The sequence below is a fragment of the Cherax quadricarinatus genome, chromosome 25 (genome assembly GCF_038502225.1).
Source record: "Cherax quadricarinatus isolate ZL_2023a chromosome 25, ASM3850222v1, whole genome shotgun sequence".
NCBI classification, from domain to species: domain Eukaryota; kingdom Metazoa; phylum Arthropoda; class Malacostraca; order Decapoda; family Parastacidae; genus Cherax; species Cherax quadricarinatus.
Window position 1 is genome coordinate 619,503 of NC_091316.1, and position 17,571 is coordinate 637,073.

General features: G+C 41.9%; 1 protein-coding gene across 11 annotated transcripts in view; it reads left to right on the forward strand.

Annotated features, from left to right (window-relative positions):
* Pmvk (Phosphomevalonate kinase) overlaps positions 1 to 17,571 on the forward strand; it is an 83,582-nt gene that overhangs the window by 10,081 nt on the left and 55,930 nt on the right. The window contains exon 1 of one of the 11 annotated variants that reach the window (XM_070088525.1): positions 14,037 to 14,060. The exons of 5 other annotated variants lie outside the window; for them this stretch is intronic. Coding sequence is in view for 2 of the 6 variants with exons in the window: in XM_070088518.1 (XP_069944619.1) it covers positions 14,506 to 14,554 (49 nt within the window). In the remaining 4 variants the exon portion in view is untranslated. 5 more of the 11 variants (XM_070088524.1, XM_070088518.1, XM_070088522.1 and 2 more) reach the window with 5 other exon arrangements.

Genomic DNA, 17,571 nt, shown 5'->3' on the forward strand with positions numbered 1-17,571 from the left:
GGCACCCTGTTCCACTCTGTGTGAATTGTCAGGTTCCAGTTTCAGTTTGCCATATTCTATCACAAGCATGCAGAATTTATCTCCAACGTTGTCACCACACTAACACACTTTACAACAAACATTGTCTTATAAAAACAAAACAGATCACAAACAAACGGCTTGGTTGCCCATGGCTAACCAGCACCATTCTGAAATCCATTGACAAGAAACACCAATATGAAAAGCAATATAGACAGGGCTTAATACACAAAGATACTCTTAAACACTATTCATCAGCTCTCACCAAAGTAATAAAGAAAGCCAAACAACTATACTACTCCAGTAGATTCACAGACACTAGAGGAGATATAAAAAAGACCTGGAAAACACTCTCTCAGATTCTAGGTACCCACAAACTGAGAAAAACCAAGAATATTGTCCTAACTAAACCTAATGAAACACCACTACATCCCACTGACACAGCTAACAAGATAAACGACTTCTTCTCAAACATAGGATCTAATCTCGCCAGTAAAATCCCACATACCAATGCCCATGCCGGGGACTACCTAGATGGGAATTTCCCTAATTCCTTCTATCTTGCACCAACTGAGCCCACGGAAGTCATTGAGATTATAAAGTCACTTAAAAATAACTCGGGGAATCTGTCCCATGTCCCACCATTACTGTACAAGCGAGCGGCCCATGTCCTTTCGCATGCAATTTCATTACTTTTTAACAAGTCACTAGAGACTAGCACCTTCCCGAAACTACTCAAGATGGCAAGGGTTACACCAATACATAAAGGTGGTGACCCTACAGACTTAAACAACTATAGGCCAATATCTAACTTACCATTGCTATCCAAAATCTTTGAGAAACTCGTGCACAGGAGACTGTATTCATTTATAACGGCTCAAAACATACTCAACCCCTGCCAATTTGGATTCAGGAAAAATAAAAGCACTAATGATGCAATCATAAAAATGCTAGATCTGCTTTACACAGCATTGGAAAATAAGGAATATCCACTAGGAATTTTTATTGACCTAAGAAAAGCTTTTGACACAGTAGACCACGACATCCTACTCCACAAACTTGATCATTACGGTATAAGAGGCCATGCGCTTGCTTATTTCAAATCTTACATTACTAATAGGTATCAGTACGTCACCATTAAAGACACAGCATCAGCAACACGGCCACTTGATACTGGAGTTCCGCAGGGAAGTGTCCTTGGTCCCCTGCTCTTCCTCATATACATCAATAACCTTCCAAACGTATCCCAACACCTGAAACCCATTCTCTTTGCTGATGACACGACTTATGTCATCTCTCACCCTAATCTTGCCACCCTCAACACCATTGTGAATGAGGAGCTGATTAAAATATCGACTTGGATGACAGCCAATAAACTTACGCTTAACACTGACAAAACCTACTATATTATGTTTGGTAGCAGAGCAGGAGATGCACAAATTAACATTAAGATTGACAACACTCTAATTACCAAAAATAATGGGGGAAAATTCCTAGGCTTATACCTTGACAACAACCTGAATTTCAGCACCCATATCCAGCATATAACCAAAAAAGTATCCAAAACGGTTGGGATCCTCTCCAAGATACGATACTACGTGCCGCAAAATGCCCTTCTCACACTATACCACTCACTTATTTATCCATACCTCACCTATGCTATTTGTGCTTGGGGATCAACTGCAGCAACACACCTAAAGCCAATAATAACCCAACAAAAAGCTGCAGTAAGAATAATCACTAAATCCCATCCCTGGCAACACCCCCCCCCCACTCTTCATAGACCTAAACTTACTCCCAGTTCAGTACATCCACACTTACTACTGTGCAATCTACATCTACAGGGCCTTAAACTCTAATATCAACCTTGACCTAAAACGCTTTCTTGATAGTTGTGACAGAACTCACAGGCATAACACCAGACACAAACATCTCTACGACATTCCCCGTGTCCGACTAAACCTTTACAAAAATTCAATGTATGTCAAAGCCCCTAAAATCTGGAATACCCTACCTGAGAACTCTAGAACTGCAGACACATTCATCACCTTCAAAACTACCATTAGAAAACATCTTATCTCCCTGATACACCCCGTCAACTAACTACACGAATACCACCTGGTGGTTCACACTTACACTCACTCACTCATTTGACCATAAACAGAAATATTAATCTCAATCTTAAAATAATGAATCCTGTGATACTCCAATACTGAAACTATGTACTGTGCCAAAACAAAAGCATTCACATTGCTAAACTTACAAACTAGTATTTAGTCACTTAGCCATAATACCAACTTACCTCATAATTTGTAATATTTTACAATTAAGAATAAAACTAAGTATGCCCGAAATGCCTAGCCATGCTAAGCGTTCTAGTGGTACACTCTGTAATCACAATTTTACTACATGTAAACCACACAATAACCAAATTTCTGTAAACTCAGCATTGTAATCCTTATAGAGAATAAACTTTATCTTCCCTTCTAGCTGACAGCCCCACCTTTGGCATAGACTCCCTCTGACTTTTTGACAGCTACAGATTTACCTGGAGTTTACCTGGAGAGAGTTCCGGGGGTCAACGCCCCCGCGGCCCGGTCTGTGACCAGGCCTCCTGGTGGATCAGAGCCTGATCAACCAGGCTGTTGCTGCCGGCTGCACGCAAACCAACGTACGAGCCACAGCCCGGCTGATCAGGAACCGACTTTAGGTGCTTGTCCAGTGCCAGCTTGAAGACTGCCAGGGGTCTGTTGGTAATCCCCCTTATGTGTGCTGGGAGGCAGTTGAACAGTCTCGGGCCCCTGACACTTATTGTATGGTCTCTTAACGTGCTAGTGACACCCCTGCTTTTCATTGGGGTGATGGTGCATCGTCTGCCAAGTCTTTTGCTTTCATAGTGAGTGATTTTCGTGTGCAAGTTCGGTACTAGTCCCTCTAGGATTTTCCAGGTGTATATAATCATGTATCTCTCCCTCCTGCGTTCCAGGGAATACAGGTTTAGGAACCTCAAGCGCTCCCAGTAATTGAGGTGTTTTATCTCCGTTATGTGGGCCGTGAAAGTTCTCTGTACATTTTCTAGGTCGGCAATTTCACCTGCCTTGAAAGGTGCTGTTAGTGTGCAGCAATATTCCAGCCTAGATAGAACAAGCCTTTGATTTACTTCCTTTAGCACTCCTCACTGCTCTTACAAACTCTACCTCCGTTATACTCTCCAGGCAACAAGGAAGGAAGGGTTGGCCTGTATGTCATAGTCACTCATTTGCTTGGAATTACTAAATCAAATCAAATGATGTAGTTGAATTTTTAGCAGTAAAGATTGAAAAAAAAAACTCGTCATTGTGGTTGTATACAAGCCTCCTGAGATGCAACTTCCCAACAATTCCAGGAATAGCTTTTGAAAATTGACCACTGTCTGGAAAAATCTCCCAACTCCTGCCCCAGATATCTTGCTGCTGGGTGATTTAAACTTATGACATCTAAAATGGAGGAATGTAGCAAATAATGTTTTAGCAAAGATAACCCCAGGAGGCAGCTCAGATAAAAATTCACACACACACGAGCTATTAAATCTTTGCAACAAATTCATCTTAAGTCACCAGATAGTGGAACCGACAAGACTGGAAAATGAAAATTAGACGCATGTGCATCTTCTGGGTATCTTTATTGTAGATGTTTTGCCATCCAGTGGCTTTATCAATACAAATTCAAGGACACAAATGAAAGACAGTAGAACTATATATGAAAGATGAGGTAATCAGTCCCTCAGCCTTGGAGTTGACGAGCACTGTAGTAGTGAAGAGTTTGGAGCACAGGCGAGAAGACTGGCGTTTATATACTGGCGTCAGGTGGTAAGGGACGTGTAGCAGACAAAAACATCTTTAGTGGCCAGGCTTAGGCTTGGTTACAAGTACTTCTGGCAGTTTGGGAGACACACAGATGATCAAACTAAATGTAAATTATGTGATCAGGCATATGGTCACTGTCTTGAACACTATGTGCTTAATTGTCCACTCTTTGAGGGATACAGAGACAGACAGTATACTAACCTATGTGACATGTCAAGATATCTTATTAATGAAAATAAGATACCAGATATACTAAGCAAATTTCCCAAATTTGCTTGTAACAGATAAGTGAACTATAGATATTTATTTTATTTATTTATTTATTTAGTAATTTGAGCATACATACAGAGGTACAAAAAAATACAGGTAAGAGCAGCATGCCGAAGCCACTTGTATGCATAGCATTACGGGCTGGCTTAAAATTAACTTAAGATTAACTAAGCAATGATGTAATCAGTGATAAAACATTATTGTAAACAGATAACAATAAAGCACAAATGAGTATTACAAAGACAGGTCATATGGTTGCATGCATTGCTGTGGCAGGTGAAATTGCTGACCTAGATTGGTGTCACGCCCCTTGTGCAGATATCCAAGAACTAGCTACAAGCAGTGTTAAAACAGGGAAGTGTTTTTGGGTATGCCCAAATGAGGAAAATCTGTGGACTAAAATCACAAGGGTATTAAAAGAGGACAACATCAAAGCTGCTTTCATAGAAAACCTGGAAGCTTTCTACAACAGATGGGAACATAAAAAGTCTGGGCTGAATGGTACTGCCCTTGATACTGGCCATGTAGTCACAAACTGTAAGGCTGGAGGTGATGTCCTGGTAGCCAGTAAATGTGGGGCTGATAGTGCTGTCCTGGGAGACAGTAATGGTGAAGCTGGAGGTGCTGTCCTGGGAGACAGTAATGGTGAAGCTGGAGGTGCTGTCCTGGGAGACAGTAATGGTGAAGCTGGAGGTGCTGTCCTGGGAGACAATAATGGTGAAGCTGGAGATGCTGTCCTGGGAGACAGTAATGGTGAAGCTGGAGATTTTGTCCAGGTAGTCGGGAATTATACGCAGGAAGGAATACATATAAATGACCTCATAGGGGACAGGAGCCATAGTAGGGAAACAAGTTTAGTCAAAGATAAGATAAAACCAATATTGCAAACTAGAAATACCGCAGGAAATAGCAAACAAGAGGACTCCACTAGCAATAGTGAGGATATATTACCAAAAACAACTGGTGGGAGCTCCATTGTTGGTGCTAGGGAGGATAGAAGTAAGACAGGGAAACATGCACACAGGGAATACAGTCACAGAAACCCAAGGCAAACGGAAACCAAGCCTGTGCACATACTATGCACTTGGTATCTGCTGGCATGGGAAATCTGGAAAAACAGATGGGACGTGCAACTATGACCACCCTAGAAAATGTCATGCCCATATGACAACAGGAAAATGCAAACTCCCTTCCTGTAAGCTTTTTCACCCTGAACTGTGTACCTCTTCAGTACAGGAAAGACTGTGCTATAACTTAAATTGCCAGGCATACCATCTAAAGGGGACAAAAAGATACAAAACATCCAGGCCATGGGAAAACCTGGGTAGCCACAGCCACTCAAGAGGGAGAGATTTTTTAGTGCCAGGAAGGAAAAAAAAACTGGCAGGAAATGGCAGAAATCGTACACCAAATCCAGTCATTCCTGGAGTGGAACCACAGTCGATGGCCTCCACTCCAAACCAACAGATACAGATACTAATGCCGGAAAAAAAATCCCCCCCCCCAGTACCAAAAATACCACCAGTCCGATAACATTCTTCTTTGCAAATATACAGGGTCTAAAGCCAGCAACAAACAACAAAATACCTTTCATCCGTGGACTGCTTGCAGAGGCAAAGGCAATGTTCGCGGCTTTCACTGAGACCCACATAAAGGATCACTTGGACAACGAAATATGGATCCCAGGTTACAACCTATACAGATGTGACAGAGTGAACAGGCAAAAGGGGGGGGGGGGTTGGCCTGTACATTGCAGAGTCACTTGTTTGCACAGAACTGCTTAATGCCTCAAATGATGTAGTGGAAGTTTTAGCAGTAAAGGTCGAGAACCAAAACCTAGTCATTGTGGTAGTCTACAAGCCTCCGGATGCAACATCCCAGCAATTCCAAGAACAGCTGTTAAAAATTGACCACTGTCTGGAAAATCTTCCAGCTCCTGCACCCAACATCTTGCTCCTGGGGGATTTCAACTTAAGGCACCTAAAATGGAGGAATATAGCAAATAATATTGTTGCAGTAATAACACCAGGAGGCACCTCTGATGAAAACTCACACTCACACGAGCTTTTAAATCTCTGCACAAAATTCAATTTAAACCAGCAAATAATAGAGCCTACTAGACTGGAGAATACACTAGTCCTCATCTTCACTAACAATGATGATCTGATAAGAAATGTCACCATATCAAAAACAATATACTCAGATCACAACATAATTGAGGTTCAGACATGTATGAGTGGAGCCCCAGACCGACATAATGAGACTAGTCACTAGGGAGCATTCACCAAATTCAACTTCAATAACAAAAACATAAAGTGGGACCAAGTAAACCAAGTCCTAACCGATATAAGCTGGGAAAATATACTAAGCAACACAGACCCCAACTTATGCCTAGAACAGATTAACTCGGTGGCACTCGATGTATGCACAAGGCTTATTCCTCTAAGAAAAAGGAGTAGATGTAAAATAGAAAGAGACAGGCGCTCCCTTTACAGGCGACGGAAAAGAATAACAGAGCGGCTAAAAGAGGTCAATATATCTGAAATGCGTAGGAAGACACTGGTCAGAGAAATAGCAAGCATCGAACTTAAGAAGCTAAAAGAATCCTTTAGGAGTCAGGAATCGCGGGAAGAACTAAAAGCCATAAATGAAATCGAAAGAAACCCAAAGTATTTCTTCTCCTATGCCAAATCAAAATCGAGAACAACGTCCAGTATTGGGCCTCTACTTAAACAAGATGGGTCCTACACAGATGACAGCAAGGAAATGAGTGAGCTACTCAAGTCCCAATATGACTCAGCTTTTAGCAAGCCGCTAACCAGACTGAGAGTCGAAGATCAAAATGATTTTTTTATGAGAGAGCCACAAAATTTGATTAACACAAGCCTATCCGATGTTATCCTGACGCCAAATGACTTCGAACAGGCGATAAATGACATGCCCATGCACTCTCCCCCAGGGCCAGACTCATGGAACTCTGTGTTCATCAAGAACTGCAAGAAGCCCCTATCACGAGCCTTTTCCATCCTATGGAGAGGGAGCATGGACACGGGGGTCGTCCCACAGTTACTAAAAACAACAGACATAGCCCCACTCCACAAAGGGGGCAGTAAAGGAACAGCAAAGAACTACAGACCAATAGCACTAACATCCCATATCATAAAAATCTTTGAAAGGGTCCTAAGAAGCAAGATCACCACCCATCTAGAAACCCATCAGTTACACAACCCAGGGCAACATGGGTTTAGAATAGGTCGCTCCTGTGTCTCAACTATTGGATCACTACGACAAGGTCCTAAATGCACTAGAAGACAAAAAGAATGCAGATGTAATATATACAGACTTTGCAAAAGCCTTCGACAAGTGTGACCATGGCGTAATAGCGCACAAAATGCGTGCTAAAGGAATAACAGGAAAAGTCGGTCAATGGATCTATAATTTCCTCACTAACAGAACACAGAGAGTAGTCGTCAACAGAGTAAAGTCCGAGGCAGCTACGGTGAAAAGCTCTGTTCCACAAGGCACAGTACTCGCTCCCATCTTGTTCCTCATCCTCATATCCGACATAGACAAGGATGTCAGCCACAGCACCGTGTCTTCCTTTGCAGATGACACCCGAATCTGCATGACAGTATCTTCCATTGCAGACACTGCAAGGCTCCAGGCGGACATCAACCAAATCTTTCAGTGGGCTGCAGAAAACAATATGAAGTTCAACGATGAGAAATTTCAATTACTCAGATATGGTAAACATGAGGAAATTAAATCTTCATCAGAGTACAAAACAAATTCTGGCCACGAAATAGAGCGAAACACCAACGTCAAAGACCTGGGAGTGATTATGTCGGAGGATCTCACCTTCAAGGACCATAACATTGTATCAATCGCATCTGCTAGAAAAATGACAGGATGGATAATGAGAACCTTCAAAACTAGGGAGGCCAAGCCCATGATGACACTCTTCAGGTCACTTGTTCTATCTAGGCTGGAATATTGCTGCACTCTAACAGCACCTTTCAAGGCAGGTGAAATTGCCGACCTAGAAAATGTACAGAGAACTTTCACGGCGCGCATAACGGAGATAAAACACCTCAATTACTGGGAGCGCTTGAGGTTACTAAACCTGTATTCCCTGGAACGCAGGAGGGAGAGATACATGATTATATACACCTGGAAAATCCTAGAGGGACTAGTACCGAACTTGCACACGAAAATCACTCACTACGAAAGCAAAAGACTTGGCAGACGATGCACCATCCCCCCAATGAAAAGCAGGGGTGTCACTAGCACGTTAAGAGACCATACAATAAGTGTCAGGGGCCCGAGACTGTTCAACTGCCTCCCAGCACACATAAGGGGGATTACCAACAGACCCCTGGCAGTCTTCAAGCTGGCACTGGACAAGCACCTAAAGTCAGTTCCTGATCAGCCGGGCTGTGGCTCGTACGTTGGTTTGCGTGCAGCCAGCAGCAACAGCCTGGTTGATCAGGCGCTGATCCACCAGGAGGCCTGGTCACAGACCGGGCCGCGGGGGCGTTGACCCCCGAAACTCTCTCCAGGTAAACTCCAGGTAAACTCCAGGTGCTCTTCGCACCTACACCTAGGTTGAGGGACTGATTACCTCATCTTCTGTACATAATTCTACTATCTTCAAGTTATGTCCTGGAATTTGTATTGATAAAGCCACTGGATGGCGAAACGTCTACAATAAAGATACCCAGATGTTGCACATGTGTCTTAATTTCATCAATCATGGAGTACGTAACACCATCGATGCCCGGGGCAGTGTCACCCGTGATGTTAATGGCACGTCGGAGTTCCAAGTCCGTGAGGTCTTCATCAGTCACATCTTCCGACTCACGTGCAGCTTGTATCGTTCAGTGTGGATAAGTGTAAGTTACTAGTTCTTGGTAATGAAAATAACCCTCGAAGCTATAAACTAGGTGAAGTAGAGCTTGATCATGCAGAATGTGAAAAAGACTTGAGAGTCATGGTAAGCAGAAACCTAAAGCCAAGACAGCAATGAATATTTAAATGGTCTAAGTCAGTCATCATACACTACCTGGCAGGAAATGGCAGAAATCGTACACCAAATCCAGTCAATCCTGGAATGGAACCACAGTCGATGGCCTCCACTCCAAACCAACAGATACAGATACTAATGCCGGAAAAAAAGTCCCCCCCAGTACCACCAATACCACAAGTCCGATGATATTCTTCTTTGCAAATATACAGGGTCTAAAGCCAGTAACGAACAACAAAATACCTTTCATCTGTGGACTGCTTGCAGAGGCAAATGCAATGTTCGCGGCTTTCGCTTGCAGAGATTTTTTTTTTTTTTAGATTTTGCCACCGAAGTGGCTAGTTTATTGTGCACCCCATATCCATCCTGTGGACGGTAGCGCGAGAGCATATGGATACACAAAAGGCCTAGGAACTAGGCCCCAAAGGGTTAACAGGAATACATATGGATTTATATCTACATATCTATAGTTCACTTATCTGTTACAAGCAAATTTAGGAAATTTGCTTAGTATATCTGGTATCTTATTTTCATTAATAAGATATCTTGACATGTCACATAGGTTATTATACTGTCTGTCTCTGTATTCCTCAATAAGTGGACAATTAAGCACATAGTGTTCAAGAGAATGACCATATGCCTGATCACATAATTTACATTTAGTTTGATCATCATCTGTGTGTCTCCCAAACTGCCAGAAGTACTTGTAACCAAGCCTAAGCCTGGCCACTACAACATCAGTCAGTCTGTTCACATTGCAAGTTGCTCCATAAACATACTTATCTACGTTCATGTTATCATAGTGGGTTATAGATCTACTCAGGCTTCTAACTGCATTCCTATAACAATCATTTTCATTATTTACTTCTCTCCTAATATTATTCCTAATGCTAGACACAGTTATACCAAAGTTATATTCTACATTCTCCTTCTCGATACTCTTCTTGGCTAACATATCAACTTTATCATGAAGGAGTAATCCAATGTGTGATGGGATCCATAGCAATTGTACATTAATTCCTTTGTCCCTAATTTTTGAGTATCTATACCTGGCTTCCCCAATGAGCATGTTGTTGGAGTCATTATATGAGCCAAGAGCCTTCAATGATGACATAGAATCAGTAATGATGATAGAGTCAAGCTCAGTGTCATAGGTTAGCTTTAGCGCCATTAGGATTGCAAACAATTCAGTTTGCAGTGTAGACGCCCAGTTGTTAATTCTTATGCCTAACTCAACAAATTTATTATCGTTCTTAACTAGGGAGGTGGCAACAAGAGCAGATGCAGCCCTGCCAGAAGACTCCTGTTTAGATCCATCAGTGTATATAACTTGTGATAACTTGTTACTACCAGCTAGGTGAGAAATTTCTTCTTGAGCAGTTGCTCTAACAAGAGATTTAAGGAAGGGATTACTAGCAATGAGCTTCTTGGGAGGAACTTGTAGGTATGTGATATTAAATGAACACATCTTCCATGGAGGGGTGAAATGCTCTTGTTGCCTACAGTGATACAGTTCATGCAGGTTATAAAACTTAATGCAGTTGCACGTTTTCACAATCCATTTAGATCTGTGTGTATTTACCTCTAGACACTTGGTAAGATTCACTGTGACAGTGTCTGGATCGTTTCTCAACATTCTAATACCGAGTACAGTGTTAATTTCAACAATCCTATCACTGATACTAGAAATACCAAGCTCCTTCCTCATTTTAAGAACTTTTGTAGATCTGGGACAGCCAAGAATAATCCTGAGAGCTTCATTTTGCATTAACTCCAAGGGTCGGAGAGAACTTTCTCTAGCTAATATCAACATGGGAGCAGCATAATCAATTAAGGACCTAACATAGGCTATGTACATCATTCTCACGATTCTCACATTTGCACCATAGTTGGGATTGTAGCCAGCAACAGCTTTGAGAGCATTTAGCCTAGCTTTACATTTCTTGTTTAGTTGTGGTATAGTGGATTTGTTAAAGGGTACATCTACACCAAGATATCTGTAAGTTTTAACGTAGCTAATGATTTCACCCTGCAAATAGATGGGTGGGGGATGTCGTTTGCTTGTTAATATCTTAGTTTTAGAGGAAGATATTATGAGGCCTAGTCGATTACAAATTGCTTGAACTTCATTAAGAATGGTATTCATCTTCTTATGCCCTGTTGTATGGATCATGATATCATCAGCATAGCTTATAGCTATATGTTTAGGTGAGGCAGGTAGAGCATTTAGGAGAGCATTAATCAGAATATTAAATAGCATGGGACTAAGAACTCCTCCCTGCGGTGTACCTAAAGACATTTCTTTAGAATCACTTCTGAAGCCTTGGTAAAGGACAGAGGATACTCTATTTGACAGGTATCCTATTATCCAGCAGAGTAAGCTACCACCAATATTCATTTTGGCTAGTTCATGTAGTATAACGGTTCTGTTCGCAATATCAAATGCAGATTTTAGATCAAGAAAAGTGGTAAAACTAGTAGAGGTGTGTGCAGTGAGAAAGGTGGAAATACAGTTCTGCACACTTTTACCTTTCATGAACCCATAGAGGTAGGGGGAAAGTTGATGTCTGATTCTGTAGTACAGTCTGTTAAGCATCATTCTTTCAAAAGTTTTACAAAGACAACTAGTTAAGGAGATCGGCCTAAATGTATCAGGCTGTTGGGGCTTAGGGATAGGCACAATGAGACTATTGGTCCAGGAAGTAGGAAGAACGCCCTCAATGTAACTGAGATTATACAGTGCCAACAAAGGGTTATCAGTGGCAATATAAACACAAATGCAGTATAATGTGATCCTTTATTGACTACGTTTCGCCCACACAGTGGGCTTTTTCAAGTCACAAACAGAACTGTTTGTGACTTGAAAAAGCCCACTGTGTGGGCGAAACGTAGTCAATAAAGGATCACATTATACTGCATTTGTGTTTATATTGCCATTGTGTCGGTATTTTATACCATTTATTTCCAAAGGGTTATCAGGCACGTGCCTTAGAGTTCTGAGAATATCATAGGTTATACCATCCTCTCCAGGAGCAGTTGATCGACCTTTGGTTAATGCATTATCTAATTCATACTCGGTAAAGAGGCAATCACTCTCATCAATATTTTGGCTCAAAAAATTAATCAGTTTCAACATTTCTTCAGAAGTACTCTCTAATTTTTTTCTAATATGAGATGGAAGGCTTTCATGCCTGGATGTTTTGGACCAGAGGCAGAGGCAGAGGCAAATGCAATGTTCGCGGCTTTCACAGAGACCCACATAAAGGATCACTTGGACAACGAAATATGGATCCCAGGTTACAACCTATACAGATGCGACAGAGTGAACAAGCAAAAGGATGGGGGAAGGGGGTTGGCCTGGAGTTTACCTGGAGTTTACCTGGAGAGAGTTCCGGGGGTCAACGCCCCCGCGGCCCGGTCTGTGACCAGGCCTCCTGGTGGATCAGAGCCTGATCAACCAGGCTGTTGCTGCTGGCTGCACGCAAACCAACGTACGAGCCACAGCCCGGCTGATCCGGAACTGACTTTAGGTGCTTGTCCAGTGCCAGCTTGAAGACTGCCAGGGGTCTGTTGGTAATCCCCCTTATGTGTGCTGGGAGGCAGTTGAACAGTCTCGGGCCCCTGACACTTATTGTATGGTCTCTTAACGTGCTAGTAACACCCCTGCTTTTCATTGGGGGGATGGTGCATCGTCTGCCAAGTCTTTTGCTTTCGTAGTGAGTGATTTTCGTGTGCAAGTTCGGTACTAGTCCCTCTAGGATTTTCCAGGTGTATATAATCATGTATCTCTCCCTCCTGCGTTCCAGGGAATACAGGTTTAGGAACCTCAAGCGCTCCCAATAATTGAGGTGTTTTATCTCCGTTATGCGCGCCGTGAACGTTCTCTATATATTTTCTAGGTCGGCAATTTCACCTGCCTTGAAAGGTGCTGTTAGTGTGCAGCAATATTCCAGCCTAGATAGAACAAGTGACCTGAAGAGTTTCATCATGGGCTTGGCCTCCCTAGTTTTGAAGGTTCTCATTATCCATCCTGTCATTTTTCTAGCAGATGCGATTGATACAATGTTATGATCCTTGAAAGTCATCATACACTGTCTGCTGGTCTAAGTCAGTCATCATACACTGCCTGCTGGTCTAAGTCATCATACACTGCCTGCTGGTATAAGTCACCATACACTGCCTGCTGGTCTGTCATCATACATTGCCTGCTGGTATAAGTCATCATTCACTGCCTGCTGGTGTAAGTCACCATACACTGCCTGCTGGTCTAAGTCAGTCATCATACATTGCCTGCTGGTCTGTCATCATACACTGCCTGCTGGTCTAAGTCATCACACACACTGCCTGCTGGTCTAAGTCAGTCATCATACACTGCCTGCTGGTCTGTCATCATACACTGCCTGCTGGTCTAAGTCATCATACCCTGCCTGCTGGTATAAGTCACCATACACTGCCTGCTGGTCTAAGTCAGTAGAATACTCCATTCTACTGAATTTATAACAATGACCTGTCTTTGTAATACTCACTTGTGCTTTATAGTAATCAGTTTACATTAATGTTTTTCACTGATTTCATCATTGCTAAGTTAATCTTAAGTTAATTTTAAGCCAGCCCGTAATGCTATGCATAGTATAAGTGGCTTTGGCATGCTGCTCTTATCTGTATTTTTTTTTGTACCTCTGTAAGTGTGCTCAAATTATAAATAAATAAATAAATAAATAAATACACTGCCTGCTGGTCTGTCATCATACACTGCCTGCTGGTCTAAGTCATCATACACTGCCTGCTGGTCTAAGTCATCATACATTGCCTGCTGGTAAATGTCATCATACATGAGCCTCCCTTCACCGTTTTGTGGATTACTGAGCTCAGACTAGGGAAAATAATTGCTGAGCCAGTTGAATGTAAGCGCTGACTGCCAGGGAGCAGACGTGGGGGTCTACCTGACATAGTTGGGAACTTTTTTTATTTATTTATTTATTTACAATTTGAGCACACATACAGAGATACAAAAAAATACAGATAAGAGCAGCATGCCAAAGCCACTTATACTATGCATAGCATTACGGGCTGGCTTAAAATTAACTAAGCAATGATGAAATCAGTGATAAAACATTAATGTAAACAGATTACTATAAAGCACAAGTCCCCTCAAGGAAGGTTCCTTGATGTTGGTGAGGGGCTCTTGATTTAGGGAATTGGATCTGTGCTCCAGTTCCCCGAATTAAGCCTGAATGCCTTCCACATCCCCCCCCCCCCGGCGCTGTATAATCCTCCGGGTTTAGCGCTTCCCCTTGATTATAATAATAATAATATAAAGCACAAGTGAGTATTACAAAGACAGGTCATATGGTTGCATGCATTGTTGTACATTCAGTCATATGGAGTATTCTGTTAGGTAGTGTATCTGTCCTCGAAAGGAACTTTTCATTTCCCATTCAGTTATAGGCAGTAATTCTGCAGAAACTGTGAAGTAGCGCTCTACTGAGTTCTATTTAAGCTGTGGTGACCCTCGCAACTCAACAACAGCAGGTACAAGACTATTAGTGGTTGTAGGGTCGAGACAGCTCCTGGCCCAGGTGTACTCACCTAATTGTGGTTGCAGGGGTCGAGACTCAGCTCCTGGCCCCGGTGTGTGTCTCTCTGTAGGCAAATTTGGAGATCCGGTAATTTTGAGAAATCATGCATTATTTTCTCTTAAAGTACAAGCATGTTGTTTTTGTACAAATTGTTATTTTGAGAGATATTAGTAAAAATAATACACATTGTGGTACATGGACCCCCAATGGAAAAAAGTAAGTTGACTTTTTTGGTTATCTTGGCTGGTAATTTCCACATATGTTACTACTATGTATGATAATTGTATTTATATGGATCTCAATATGCTTACACTGAGACCCCTACATATTTACCACTCTCCCAGAAATATAATAAAATACTAATACAGGTTGATTACATCTTTAGGAAAACACCATAATACATATTCTATGGAAAGTCCATTGTCATGCAAAGCATTTCAGGCAGAATAATTCTTGACCTTAAACATTACTTGTACTTTTAGCATGTATATTTAGGCTTTGTTCACCAAATACATCATCCACTGAATCAGAGTACAAAATAATTTCCAACCACTCAGTAGAGTGAAAAACTAATGTGAAGGACCTGGGAGTGATGTCAAAATCTGACTTTGAAAGATCACAACAATGTGTCTATTACATCTACTAGGAAAACGAGAACCTTCAAAAGGAGAGATGTCAAGCCACTGATGATTCTCTTCAAATCGCTTGGTCTCTCGAGGCTGGAGTATTGCTGTACACTAATGGCCTCTTTTAAGGCAGGCAAAATTGCAGACCTGGAGAGTATGTAGAGAACTTTCACTGCATGTAAGATAAGATAAGATAAGATAAGATTTCGTTCGGATTTTTAACCCTGGAGGGTTAGCCACCCAGGATAACCCAAGAAAGTCAGTGCGTCATCGAGGACTGTCTAACTTATTTCCATTGGGGTCCTCAATCTTGTCCCCCAGGATGCGACCCACACCAGTCGACTAACACCCAGGTACCTATTTGCTGCTAGGTGAACAGGACAACAGGTGTAAGGAAACGTGTCGAAATGTTTCCACCCGCCGGGAATCGAACCCGGGCTCTCCGTGTGTGAAGCGGGAGCTTTAGCCACCAGACCACCGGGCCACCGTATAAGTATAAGTATAAGTATAAGTACAATAAAGCACCTATATTATTGACCCGTACTCCTTGGAATGCAGGTGAGAAAGGTACATGATAATATACACCTGGAAAATTCTAGAAAGTCTAGTCCCAAATCTATACACGGAAATCACTCCCAACAAAAGCAGAAGACTTAACAGGCGGTGCAATATCCCCCAATGAAAAGCAGGGGCGCCATGAGTATACTAAGAGACAACACAATAAGCATCATGGGCTCAGAATTGTTCAACTACCTCCCAGCATACATAAAGGGAATTACCAATAGATCCTTATCTGTCTTCAAGAGGGAGCTGGACAGGCACTTAAAATCAGTACCTGACTAGCCAGGCTGTGGTTTATACATCGGTTTGTGTTTACCTGGAGTTTACCTGGAGAGAGTTCCGGGGGTCAACGCCCCCATGGCCGTGCTGCCAGCAGTAACAGCCTGGTTGATCAGGCCCTGATCCACTGCAAGGCCTAGTCATGGACTAGGCCACAGGGGTGTTGACCCATGAAACACCCTCCAGGTATCTTTCCAGTGCATCTTGGTTGCTTAAACCTGTTCTGTTTGCAATGATAAATTTTGTCATCTCACACTTAAATACAAATTCTCTCAATAATACTCTTAATGAGGAGCTCATAAAGATAATTTCTCAGATGACAACCGTAGAACTCGCTCTTAATGTTGACAAGACCTTCTCTGTGATATTTGGGAACAGAGTTACGAATGTCCAACACTAGATTCAGTACATTACTTCAATATTATACTCCAGTTATTATATGTATTTGTATTCCAAGTTGTTGCAGTACTGTACATCATTGTTTGCTTATGAATATAAGCATTGATTCAGAGTTGAACTTGTTGCTATGTATGATAATTTGTGTAACTGTATTTATGTTTACCTATACCTGAATAAACTTGCTTACTTACCTAATCAATTCTCTGTAAAACCAGGCCTGTGATGAATGGTTTTGAAAACCGACAAGTTGAAGATTGAGACACTTATGCAACATATGGGAATCTTTATTTAGGAAATGTTTTGCCACACAGTGGCTTCATCAGTCCAATACAAAGCAGAAAGGTGTAAGGAGAGGAGAAGTTTGAGGTAATCAGTCCTTCAGTCTCGAGTCGATGTGTTCAGTCCATCAATCTTGTAGAATGTTCAGCATAGGGCTGTAAACGTGGCTTATACATGTATACTGTAGTCAGGTGAGGCAAAGCAGGAGGAGGCAGGGTCATAGTGGTACCATCCACTAGTCAAAGTAGGTCTTCGACTAGTCTACGGCTCTATGCTGCACATTCTACAAGATTGATGGACTGAACACATCGACTCGAGGCTGAAGGACTGATTACCCAACTTCTTCTCACCTTACACCTTTCTGCTTTGTATTGGACTGATAAAGCCACTGTGTGGCAAAACGTTTCCTAAATACGGATTCCAGTATGTTGCATAAGTGTCTCAATCTTCAAAACCAGGCCTGCAAATATTACACTGCTAATATTACACAGCAAATATTACACTGCTATTATTACATAGCAAATATCACTCTGCTAACCATAAGTCACTTTGACTTTTTGGGTTATCCTAAGTAATTTATACATATGATACTATGTATGATAATTGTATTTGTGTGTACCTGTATCTAAATAAAACCTATCAACACCAAAAAACATCTTAGTATTTAACTACAATGCCAGATCCCTAAGTAA